We start from the raw sequence: 13179 nt of genomic DNA, 5'->3' as shown, positions 1-13179 counted from the left end.
TGACCACCAGAAAGGCATCTAACCTTGACTCCCATGTGAAAGGAAGTTTTGTATCTACTAACAGCAGCCCCTGCTTCCTGTGGCTATTCTCACACTAGGGCCCGAGACTCTAGGAAGATGCCAGTGAAGCCACACACAGGAGTTCACTATCAGTGTCTAGGACTAGTCCACCTCTTAGCATCAGTGCATATAAAGAGAAGAGGATGATTGGAAGACCCTGGGTGATACTAACCTCATCAGGTTCCATGGGAATAATGGTGCACAGGGCGAATATGAAGGGATGGACATACTTCATGTACAGGTAGTAAGTGGCAACAGCATCTGACACTGAGTAAGTGGCCAGAGTCTGGGGAGAACATCAGAGAGCGTTAAAAACCAAGGGTCCAAGGAAATTCATGAAATACAGAAAATGAAGTTCAGGGAGAAGGCAAGGCTGAGCAGGAGTGGGACTAGCACTGACATCTCAGGTAACTTAGCCTCTCTAGCTAGAATGTCTATGACTTCAGGGATGCATACAAGAGCAAATGGGCTTACGTGCCTGAGGCTGCTCAGTGGCCATACGACACATGTCCTCGGGGTCCAGCTCTACAGGGTCATAGCCAAGTTTGGCCTTGGCAGCTGCCTTGAGATTATGACTGCCCACAGGAAGGTAGCTGTCCCTCTTCACCCACCTGGCAAGAGGACAAATTCTAGAGATGATGGTAACACAAAGGCTGGCAAAGCCAGACACAACACATAAAAATGTAGGTTTTGGAGACATTCAAGAAACCAATGCCATACTGTCAAAAACATTCAGTTGAATCTCAGATGTATCCACAGAGTGCATGCAGATGTCAGAGAATCTTTTGTACCCCTTGCCTCACCTCCACTTTCAGCAAAGAATTCAGCCCTTGTTCTGGAGAAATGAAAAGGCAATACAGCAAGAATCCCAGGCCTCCCTGTGCCTCTCAACCTTATTTCATCAACTACCTGGCCATCTTTCCTATTCTTACATTGTCCTTTCAGTGTGAGCTCTCTCAGGAACACTCTCTTTAGAAGACACCCTCTAGGGCTCAGAAGATGGCTCAGCAGGTTGCCATATAAGCATAAGGCCCCGAGTTCAGAGCCCCAGCATCCATGGAAAAGCTAGGCATGGTGGTTTGAGTCTGTAACCCCAGTGCCATAGGAATGGAGACAAATGGATCCTAGGGACTCAGTGGTAAGCCAGTCTAGCCAAAGAAGCAAGTTCTAGTTTCACTGCCAGCCCTCCATCTTAAAATATAAGTAGTGAGCAATGGAGAAGGACACCTGACATTGACCCCTGGGCTTTATTATGTGCACACACACCCCAGAATATACCTCCTCAACACAGAACCTATCTCTACTTCTTACTTCTGCCTCCAGAATCCATCTAGCACATGACTAATACCTTCCCCAGGGATTACACTATCCAGTGACCATCTAGTCTCTATCTCTCATGACCTCTATACAAGCAGCTGTCCACCCCCTCTGCAAATTCTCCATGGCCTCCTCCTCTATAAATTCTCAGGCCTTCTCCTCTCATTACACTTTTAACCTTGATAGTTCACCATCTATTAGGACTTTGAATGAGACCCTCGTTTAGGATGTAAATCTCAACCAAGCCTATGGCAGCAGGTGACACCATCTAGTCTTGGACTCCTCCAAGTGCACAAAGGCTCCACACCAGCATGATTGCAGCAGAATTCCCTTACCTCAAAATTATTCTTTCCCATTCCAAACCAACTGAGCAGAGACCTCAGACACCCACTCATCCCTAAAGCCCCAGCCTATACTAGCAACCCTGAGTGTAGGTCTCTTTTTATCCACTGCCTTTGGTCAAGCTACCAGCTACCCTGTGAACCAGTCCCAACCTCTTGGCCTCCCTCTAACCCAAAGGCTGAAATATCAGAGTAAAACAAACAACAGCAGCCCTCAAACACCTGTGGTGGCTGATGGAACCCATCTCTTTGCCCAGTTCAGATGCCATTCTCTTCAGCCAGTTCTGTGTCTTTGTATATTCACATCTGTCTTCCTATCTACCTACACAGAGCCATGTTCCAAACACCATGACTTCTATACCTGTGACACTTACTTGCTTTCAGTCAGCATGAAGCATACAGCATGGTGCTCCACTCTGATCCCATCTATGTAAGTACCAGAACATCTTTCTCTATGTTTCTTTTCAGACCAGTTTTTCTATCCTGTAGGCTATTGTTTAACATACTTGTTGACTAAATGGAAGACTAGCAACAAGAAGACAGCAGATCCCTATGACCCAAAGCTGTTTCCTGGAGGCCAATCTCCTCTCACAACAGATGTGCCAATGTCCCTAGTCTGCACAAGAAACCTCTATCACCTATGGGATCACAGTGACCAGCCCCTACTATGTGGTCTATACATACCTGAGGCAGTCCATGTGGATGCATTGTGGTGCCTTATATTCTCCCTGGCTATCCTTCTGGAAGCCTATCTCCTGGTACATGCTCAGTCCATGGGTTGCTGCCCTAGCCTCCACAAACGGCCTAACAAGAGACAAGCAATAGGGATGAGTCATTAATTCTATTGTTCCTCCTTGAGTGCAGACAGACTGCTCCCAGGAGACACTGGAGAGAAGTGAACACAGACCACATGCACCTCTCTGCAAAAATGACAAAACCACTAATACCACCAGACTGAGCTGCTTCTCTCCCACCCTTCCCTAACACAACAGGAAGCTGGACTCACCAGTCAAAAAAATCCCCATTGTAGGTGACCATAATGGTAGGTTTGGTCTCCTGGATATGCTCAAACCATCTCTGGATCAAATGGACCTGAGCTCAACAAACAACAGAAGTCAGTGGGACCCTTTTTTTCTGCTTTCAGCAACTTGCAAATACCTCCCCAAATACTCAGAAACAGCAGTTTCACATCAGCCCATACCTAAGGACCCACTCTAGCCTTGGTCATGGAAGAGGAAGCTCACTGAGCAACAAGCTCCTGAGCTCACAATCAGTTTGCCTCTCCTCATCTTATACCAAACACCAGGAAGTTTCTATAGGAAGCTTCTTTACCTCATCGGGTTCATTGAAGACACAAAAGGGCCCTTCATATTCTGGCTTGGGTGTGAACTCAAAATCTTCAATATCTTCTGAAACAATCTCCCTGTTAGTGATGAGGTAGCCCTGGTAAAGTTTATGAGCAGACAATGCAGGTTAACCACAGAAAAGTTGAGACATAGACTCCCAGCCCACCCATAAGCTTCTCAAGAAACTAATTTCAAAGAACTCCACAAAAATATAAAGATGATCCAGGCATGTAGCACCTGCCTATAATCTCAGAACTCAGATGGCTGAGATAGGAAGACCACCAAGAGTATGAGGCCAAGCTGAGCCACGTACTGAGACCCTGCCTCAAAAAAACAAACAAAAAAACAAAACAAAACAAAATCCCCACAAAAGCATTTTAAGTTTCCCAAGAAGAGAGTCTGTTCACCTGGCCATCAATCATATAGGAAATCATCATAATCTGGTCTGTCTCAGCATCAGGAAATTTGAGAGGCAGTTTGGTTGTCTCAATGTCAAATGCCAAAACCACAGGGTCCTAGAAGGACAAAATACACCATGAATTCAGGTCTGGATACATCCTTTGGATATACACATTCTGCCCTGGGTTCAATTACCAGCACCACAAATAAAATAACTATACATATCCCAAAATAATAACAAAACTCCATGGTGAAGTTTTTTGAGGGTGTGAAAGTGAAAACACAGAGGGATAAAGCTACTGATCAGACCACTTCAGTTTCATACCTCCTTAACGTGCACTGTCTCGTTTGAACTTTAGGTCAGCACTAGCAAGTGATTGTGTTGGAGCTGACATTTTCATCTTGGAAACAAGAAAACTGAAGACAAAGATTTTCCTTATGACTAAAAGTGATAACTGAATAAACATCTTCTACTTACAAATCTACTCTTAGTCACTTGGCTATCAAGTACCTAAATGAAAGCTCAATGGCTCAAAACCAGTCTAGCTCAAATATTGATGTTTATGGTTAACACAAGTACAAAAATAAGCTTTTGGTTAGAGACTGATGGAAAAAAAAAAAAAAAAAAAAAACTACTCCCTAATTATTTTCAGAATGTATTTAAGAAGAAACAGATTTTAGGACTGAGAGAAGGCAACAACTTACAGGTCGTTCAACAAGATCATCTCGTCGGGTAATTTCCACGGGAAAAGCATTTCCTCGAAATCTGACATTGTACCAATGTGCCTGCAGAATAATTAAGCATACATTAACTAAAGAGTTCTCTATCTGGGGGCTAGAGAGATTGCTCAGTGGTTCAGAGTACTGACTGCTCTTTCCAGAGTTCAATTCCTAGCACCTACATGGCACAACTGTCTGTAACTCTAGGATCCCACAGTCTCACACAGACATATATATAGGCAAAACACCAATAAAATAAAATGAAATGAAATAATTAAAAAAAGTTCTCCATCCAGAAATGTCTATTTAACAAAAAATTTTTTAATTACATTTACTTAAGAGTCAGAGAGAGAGAGAGAGAGAGAGAGAGAGAGAGAGAGAGTGTGTGTGTGTGTGTGTGTGTGTGTGTGTGTGTATGCACTGTGGAAGTTTTAAACAACTTGTAGGAGTTGGTTCTCTCTTTCCACCATGTGGGTCCTGAGGATCAAATTCAAGGCAGCAGTGCCTTTACCTACCAAGCCATCTTGCTGGCTCCAGAAAAATCTATTTCTGTGCAGATTTATCAGCCCCGCCTCCACCCATCAACCAGGAACTTAAACAACAGCTACCTTCACCTTACCACATGGATTTTGAGGTCAATGGAGAGGCGAATATGGTAGGGAACATCATATTCCCTCATGTCCACTATGTTGTTCAACTGGTCAGCTATCTTCTTAGAGGTTTCCTCCTCATCAGTAATTACACTGCCTCCTTGCAGAATACTGGAGAGTAAGCAAAGAAAGCCAGTGACTCAGTTATGATCTGCTGGGCACTGGGAGGTGAAGACTTAAGAGTCCAAGGTGAGTAAACACAAAGGCAAATGGGGAGGCTATAAAGACCAGGGCAGTCTTTCAAGAAATGGCCTTGGATTATCACCCAACCTGAGCAACAGGTCAGGAAAAGGGGAATTAAGGTATACTGGAGATATGTTCATGTTACATGACATGTTAGACTTTGAACTATATAGTCAGGAGGACCCCCTGAATGTGGCTTTTTCCAACACATCATCTCTACTAGCAGGCTGCTCCATGCAAAGCTGAAGAGAGCTTGTGGACAGCTGCAGTGTTGACAGATTTAGTCCATCCTTGCAAAACATCCCTTTCTTTACTAAGATAATGAGGATGATAGTAACTACATTATCCTGTAGGAGTGAAGTATTAATATCATAGAGCACCCAGCTTGGTGTATGGCAAAGTGACTAGATAATGCCAACTATTTTTATAATAGTCTTATATCTAAGTGGAAAATCTTCCATTGGAATAGCCACTAAATATCCTAACAATTGGGAAGCTAAGGTAGGACAACAGCTTTAAATATAAAGCCAGCATGGTCTATACAATGAGTTCCAAGTCAAACTAGGCTATAGTGTGAGAACCAGAATCCAACTGACCAACTAAAGGAAAGAAGGGAGAGAAGGAAAAGGTCAGTGGTATGCACAAGGCTCTAGGTTCAATCCTCAATAACACACAAATACACATGCAATTTAAATTAAAATAAAACAATACAATCTACAATCCATCACTCTAAGCTCAAAATTGAATGGTTTAAGAGAAAAATGGTAGCCACCAAAGACAGCTCACAGGCCCCTACAGATTCATTACAAACTATATCTTAAAATATTCAAAAAGTAATTTATGGCATTACCAGAGATGACTGGAGTTGAGGGATACACTGTAAAAGTGTCCAAAGTCTCAAACTATTTTTTTTAGGGGGGTAGGAAGGGGGTACTATTTGATTTTTTTCTTTTTAGTGTGAGTGTATGTATGCCGGTGTTGGTCCTTGCCTTGCTTCTTATTGAGATAAGGTCTCTCTCTCTCTCTCTCTCTCTCTCTCTCTCTCTCTCTCTCTCTCTCCTCTCTCTTTTGTTTTTCGAACAGGGTTTCTCTGTGTAGCTTTAGAGCCTATCCTGGCACTCGCTCTGGAGACCAGGCTGGCCTCGAACTCAGAGATCCGCCTGCCTCTGTCTCCCAAGTGCTGGAATTAAAGGTGTGTGCCACCAGCACCCGGCGATAAGGTCTCTTTTTTGTTGTTACATAGACCAAGCTGTTTGGCTTGTGAGCTTCTAGGAATCCTCATGTCTCTGAACTCACCACAGAAATACTGAGATCACATACACATTATCTTCATGTGGGTTCTGGAGATTCATAATCAGGCCCGTTTTCTTTTTTGAAACAGGGTCTCTCTAAATATCCCTGGCTGGCCTTGAATTCACAGAGATCCATTTGCCTCTGCCTACTGAGTGCTGGGATTAAAAGCATGCGCTACCACACCTGGCTCTCAAATTGATCTGCGTTTCTGAAATCATGCAATTACCCAAGACTTCTGTTTGGTTTTTACTTTGCTTTTCTGTTTTTTTTTTTTTTTTTTTTTTGAGACAGGGTCTCTCCATGTAGCAGTGGCTGTTCTGGAACTAGCTCTGTAGACCATGCTGACCTCGAACTGAGAGATCCACCTGCCTCTGCTTCCCGAGTGCTGGGATTAAAGGCGTGCACCACCATTGCCCGACACTTTTCTGTTACTAAAATACCTAAACATTTAATAACAGTACTTGGTATTCTTCATTTAAATTTCTTTGTATACTCCAGGTTCTCTGGAGAAGGCATCTATAAAACAATACACTTGTTAACATTTGTACACTGTGTTAAAATGGTAGAGCAGGGAGCCCTCTAAAATATCCTCTTTGCTATAGCAACTCAATTTTAAAACAAGCCTACCTGTAAGGGGAGCTAATGCACAAACCAGAATACAGCCTTGGTAAGCTAGTGTTTATTTAATAGAAAGAACATCTAAAATGTCTGCACACATTAAGGGATTTTCTCTGAAGAGTCCCTGCCTTGTATCAGCTTGTTATTCTAGAGTAACCAGCACTTTGCTCACAAGAAGGAAAGTTACCTGGAAAGCATTGTTGTGTATTCATCACTAGCATGGTCCTGCTCTCGGTTCTTCTTCACAGCTGGGGAGATCTCCTTCCTCACTTTGACAAGGTCCTCTACTGTGTGGAAGGACAGCTTGATGTAACTCCGCTTCAAGCCGACCAAGTGATTTGGCTTTAAAGTAAATTGACAGCAGATGAGTTAACAAGACTGTTAGGCAAACATGTACAAGTCAAAGCATCTAGCTTACTTTTGCATGTGGCAACTGCCATACCACCAAAGTTCCTTAAAGACAGCTTTGGGAGCAACCATCATCCCTCATCTTCCACACTGCCCCACTACCCAGTAAATGACCTGGCCTTCTATGGCATCCAAAACTGTCTGCTACAAACAGTGCAGACACCAGCCTCATCTGCCCCTGGAAGGTCTGGGGATACTCACCAAGTCCAGATCTTCTTTGGGAACATTCTCTAACTTTGCAATTTTACCCTGGAACTTCTTGGATAAAAAAGATGAAACTTCTCGATCACAACCCTGAATCAGGATCAGAATTCATGTATTTCCTATTAGTGAGGTCTATCTTCTTCCCCATTTCAGTTATGAAATCTACTTGGTGAAAACAAGAACAGATCATGTGAACTGTTTCTACCAAGCACAGACTTACCTTTCTGGCTGCAATGTAGAAATACGGCATATAAGGCAAGGCCACCTATAAAATTCACCAAAAGGATGTGACAAGAAAGAAAAAAGGGAAAAAAGATTTCAGAGTGGCAATCTATGAGCAACTTGGATACAAGGCATCTTGGACTCTGAGGGCTTTTTTTTTTTTTTTTAAGATTTATTTTTAGCTGGGTGTTGGTGACACACGCCTTTAATCCCAGCACTCAGGAGGCAGAGACAGGCGAATCTCTGAGTTGGAGACCAGCCTGGTCTACAAGAGCTAGTTCCAGGACAGCCTCCAAAGCCACAGAGAAACCCTGTCTTAAAAAAACAAAAAAAAAAAAAAAAAAGGATTTATTTTATATGTATGGGTGTTTGCTTGAATGTATGTCTATATACTAAGAGCATACCTGATGACAACAGAAGAGGGCATTGGATTCTATGGAAACAGTTACAGACAGCTGTTAGCTGCCTTGTAGGTGGCTGGGAATTGAACCTGCATCCCCTGGAAGACCAGCCACTGGGCCATTTCTCCAGCCCCTTTGACAGCTCTTTAAAGATACTGCATACATGAAATTTAGATCTGCACATCTCTCACAGGCAAGAACACATGGCGCAATACTATTCAACCTCCTGAGCCACCTTCCCTCGGGATATTTTAAATGTGACTGATGAAGTTCATAGTAGCCATGCTCTTGATGGGTTGCAAGCAATTGCACATTACACCCTCCCATTTCCTCCCTGACACAAAGTGAATGAATACCCCCTATTTTAGAGCAATTACTGGTCATGGGTAGGATTTAGTTTTCTTGGTCGAGGGCTTACCTTAAATCTGCTTCCATCATCTTGAATAAAGTAGTAATCCACTGCACTGACTAAGCGTTTGTCTTCATCTAAAATCTCAGTCTGTAGGAGAACCATAGATCATGAGCATATTACCGTCTACATAGCCTAGGAGCTGTTTCTGGGCTACTCTTTGAGAAACTAAGTGCTCCAAAGACAAAAATCCTTGTGCCTAGCTCCTTTACCCCTATATAAACATCACCAGCCTCATTTATAAGAACTGCATTACAATGGTTCCCCAGTGGGGATTTTTCTGAATTTTTCTTTAATAATTCTTAAAAGCTTTCAGTTGATGGCTAACATATCTTTCGCCTTCATCTTACCATGGTGACCACTTTGTGGTCTCCATGTTAAACAGGAAAGGAGAAGTACTTCCAATAACTAAATTTCTTAGACAATGGCTTCCTTCTTCCCTACTAGACAAGACTGATGATTATAGGAAGGGTTGCAGCCACCCACTAGAAGCCAAAGGCTGAGCAGTGTTCATTCAGATACTTACAGGGTGCATGTTGATGAGCCAGCCAGTCCTTTCTCCAGGCTCTTTCAGCCTCTCAAAACCAAACCTAAAGTCCATCTTATCTGTCCACTGGCTCCGTTCCAGACGCTTGAGCGCTGAGATTGAAGAAGAGGGACCATCATCCCTGAGTAAAAGAAGAGAATCAGGCTTTACCATTCACATTTCCCACTCTAGACCCCTAACTTTCAGCTATGTTTTGCTGTTGTTTTGTTTAGGAGACAGGGTCTCACTATGTAGACCAGACTGGCTCCAACTCACAGCGATCCACCTGCCTATTTCTCAAGTACTGGGATTAAAAGCATGTGTCACAACACTTGATGTCTATGTGTTTCTGATAAGGCACGGCATATACATCCCTGAAAAAACTTCAATGCCAGTAGAAGACTCAGTGAAAAAAACAAAACAAACAAAACAAAACCAAAACAGCATTTATATGAAAAACACAACAAAGGCAAAACCTAACCCAGCCTATTTGACTTTATCACCAGAATGCTAACAAAAACACCAGTCATACAAGAATGCCATTTCTTCTTGGGATATTAAAACCTCATAGAGTCCAGAATTGCAAAGCTTTATGCCAGAGAAATGAAAACTCATTTCACAAAAATTTGTAAGCAAATATCATAGCACTTTTATTTATAAAGGCTAAACCTGCAAATAATTCAGATTTCTTTTTCTTTAAAGATTTATTTATTTATTATGTATATAATGTTCTGTCTGCATGTCTGCCTGAAGGCCAGAAGAGGAAGCCAGATCTCATTACAGATGGTTGCTGGAAATTGAACTCAGGACCTCTGGAAGAAGAGCCAGTGCTCTTAACTACTGAGTCATCTCTCCAGCTCCCAATTCAGATATTTCTTACTAAGAGTAATTTTAGTTTATCCATATATAAATACTATCCAGTAATAACTTGACAAACACAACTTGGATGGATCACCAGAGAATTAAACCAATGCTATTAAGCTACACATTTGTGCCATTTTTTTGGGGGTGGTGGTGGCTTTGGGGGGCTGTCCTGGAACTAGCTCTTGTAGACCAGGCTGGTCTTGAACTCACAGAGATCTGCTGCCTCTGCCTGCCGAGTGCTGGGATCAAAGGTGTTCGCCACCACTGCCCGGCTACATTTGTGCCATTTTATATAGCACTTAGTATATAAAATTATAGAGATGGAGATCAGATCACCAGTTGACAAACATGGGAGCGGGAGGAATGGCTATCTATGGTCATGAAAATCAGCATCCAAATCTTTATGACATGGCATTCTGTATTTCAAATGTGCTGATAAAGTTCATGAATATACACGTGTGACTAAACAACACAGTACTGAATACATGTACATGTGTAAGAGTGCAGTTGGTGCAATCTAACTGATGACAACTGGCTGCTATAACACTGAGCTTTCATTCTGGTTACATTATCATTGGGGCAGTCTGGATCTACAGCATTTCTGACAAGTATGTGAGAATCCACAATTACATCAAGATTAATGCCTCCCTCCCCCCTCAAGACGGGGTCTCACTGTGTAGCCCTGACTGTCCTGGGACAGGTTTTGTAGACCAGGCTGGCCTGGAACTCAGAGATTCATGTGCCTCTGCCTCCCAAGTACTGGGTTTAGAGGTGTGCACTACAATGCCCAGCTCTCCTTGCTTCTTTTTGAGACAGTCTCAGGCTGGCCTTGGACTCACAATCTTCTTGCCCTTGCTTCCAAAGTGGTGGAACTACAGGTGTGCACCACCACACCTTGCTCAGATTTACCTTTAATTAAAAACACAAACTATTTATGACTTAGCTAGAAAAACCAGCTTTAGTCTGTACCTGGATCTTCTTCAAAGCCAGGGCTGAATGAAGTGTTACTTCTGAGAAACACAAAAACTCCTTGCCCCTTAAGTGCCACCCTGGTGAGTGAGTGGGTAGACTAGAAAATTGTTCACCCAGACCCCATCTCCTCCCAATACACACTCTCCTATAAGCTGTCTACCTTACTGTTTATTCAGCAATAGTACAAAACTTTAAAAACAAGCATGAAAGTCACAAAGACAACTGCTTACATATTACTACAGTGTCAAAACACTGAGCGTACATTCTCAGTTTTCATGACAGCACCTATGAAGATTACCATGCATTTCCTTATTCAATGAAAAAGGAGACAGCTGACTCTAAAGCTCACACTCTTTACCGACACCTACAGCCTCAAGGAGACATGCTTTCCTCACAGGCCTGCTGCAAGGATTAAGTGAGCTAATCCACAAAAAGCATACAGGACTTATAGTATAAGGTATAAACTAAAAACTGTTACTTATCGACACATCCAGGAGTACATAAGCAGCACAAATGAGGTTATTAAAAAGAAAGAAAGAAAGAAAGAAAGAAAGAAAGAAAGAAAGAAAAGAAAGAAAGGAAGGAAGGAAGGAGAGAGGGCTGGGGAGATGGCTCAGTGGTTAAGAGCACTGGCTACTCTTCCAGAGGTCCCGAGTTTGATTCCCAGCAACCAAATGTTGGCTCACAACTATCTGTAATGAGATCTGGTACACTCTTCTGGCCCGCAGGCATACATGCAGGCAGAATGTTGTATACATGACAGATATAGATAGAAAAACAACGAGATCTTTGCCAGGTGGTGGTGGCACATGCCTTTAACCCCAATACTGGGGAGGAAGAGGCAGGCAGATCTCTGTGAGTTCAGGCCAGTCTGATCTACAGAGTGAGTTCCAGGACAGCCAGTGCTACATAGAGAAACCCTGTCTCAAAAAACAAAAGAACAACAACAACAACAACAAAAAATCGAGGTCTTGGAAGTTGGAGAGGAATACATTTGGGAGGAAATAAGAAGAGGAGTTGGGTGTAAAGGCATATTATTTATTTTTGGTTTTTTGAGACAGGGTTTCTCTGTGTAACAGCTCTGGCTGTCTTGGAACTCGCTCTGAAGACCTGGGTGTCCCTGAACTCACAGAGATCCACCTGCCTCTAGCGCTGGGATCAGAGGCATGGACAACCACCACATGGCTGATGTTGTACTTAACAAACTTGCTTGCACGAGCCATCAGCTTGTGAGCGACCTCCTGATCCTGAACTTTCTTATCTTCTATTTTCTCATCCCTTGGTCATCGTTCTGTCAGGAACCTGTCACCTGAACAAGTACCTGCTGGTCCAGGTCAATGACCATAGCTGCCATCAAATCCATGGCTTCACACATGCTGGGAAAACACTATTCAGCTCTTGGAAGGGTTTCCCCTCAACTAAGGCTCCCATTCTGACACATTGTCTCACGGCTCAACCAACTGCTTATGCCACTAGGCAGCGTTACCAGTCTCAACACACACACACACACACACACCAGTTTCCCCTCAACACACACACACACACACACACACACACACACACACACTGGGACCACCGTCTGCTTATGCCACTAGGCAGCGTTACCAGTCTCAACACACACACACACACACACACCAGTTTCCCCTCAACACACACACACACACACACACACACACACACACACACTGGGACCACCGTCTGCTTATGCCACTAGGCAGCGTTACCAGTCTCAACACACACACACACACCAGTTTCCCCTCAACACACACACACACACACACACACACACATACACACACACACACACACACACACAACACACTGGGACCACCGTCTAGAGAAGCAGCCTGGGCTACAAGAGTGAGTTAGCATCTCAATAAAACTACAGACCTATCCAAGGTGAAGGCGGCAGCCCGCCCTGCCCTCCCGTCACCCTCCCCGCCGCGCGCCCGGCTCGCCGCTGCACCCGCCCAAGCTGGCACCGTCCGCAGCTGCCGCCGGTGCCTTCGCGGCAGGACGCCGGCTCTCACCGGCTGCCTTCGCCGTCCGCGCCCGGTTCGGGGTGCCTACGTCCGCTGTTCCTGAGGACCATCGTGCAACTCGCAAGTTTCCTCAGGCTCCGGGGAGAATTTGGCGCGCTCTCATCTACTCTCGCGATATCAAAGCTTCGGCCAATGAGAAGGCGTGGCGCTCAGGCGTCGGGAGTACGTGGCACAGGCCCCGCCCTCCCCGCCCGCCCCGCCCCT

At 43.9% G+C, this 13179-nt stretch overlaps 1 protein-coding gene across 1 annotated transcript in view; it reads right to left on the bottom strand.

Annotated features, from left to right (window-relative positions):
- Pole (DNA polymerase epsilon, catalytic subunit) overlaps positions 1-13094 on the bottom strand; it is a 51553-nt gene extending 38459 nt beyond the window's left edge. Inside the window, exons 1-14 of the mRNA XM_027415865.2 lie at positions 12964-13094; positions 9098-9239; positions 8581-8661; positions 7760-7804; positions 7537-7629; positions 7115-7269; positions 4803-4944; positions 4169-4249; positions 3472-3579; positions 3051-3161; positions 2725-2810; positions 2403-2522; positions 539-671; positions 233-346 (exon numbers count right to left, since the gene is read on the bottom strand). Coding sequence (XP_027271666.1) covers positions 233-346; positions 539-671; positions 2403-2522; positions 2725-2810; positions 3051-3161; positions 3472-3579; positions 4169-4249; positions 4803-4944; positions 7115-7269; positions 7537-7629; positions 7760-7804; positions 8581-8661; positions 9098-9239; positions 12964-13025 — 1473 coding nt within the window. The 5' untranslated portion in view covers positions 13026-13094. The remainder of the gene's footprint in view (positions 1-232; positions 347-538; positions 672-2402; positions 2523-2724; positions 2811-3050; positions 3162-3471; positions 3580-4168; positions 4250-4802; positions 4945-7114; positions 7270-7536; positions 7630-7759; positions 7805-8580; positions 8662-9097; positions 9240-12963) is intronic.
- Positions 13095-13179: the final 85 nt, after the last annotated feature.

Source organism: Cricetulus griseus, chromosome 4 (genome assembly GCF_003668045.3).
Source record: "Cricetulus griseus strain 17A/GY chromosome 4, alternate assembly CriGri-PICRH-1.0, whole genome shotgun sequence".
Classification (NCBI taxonomy): Eukaryota; Metazoa; Chordata; class Mammalia; order Rodentia; family Cricetidae; genus Cricetulus; species Cricetulus griseus.
Note: the sequence above shows the minus strand (reverse complement) of the source record. Positions and strands in the feature narration are given on the sequence as shown.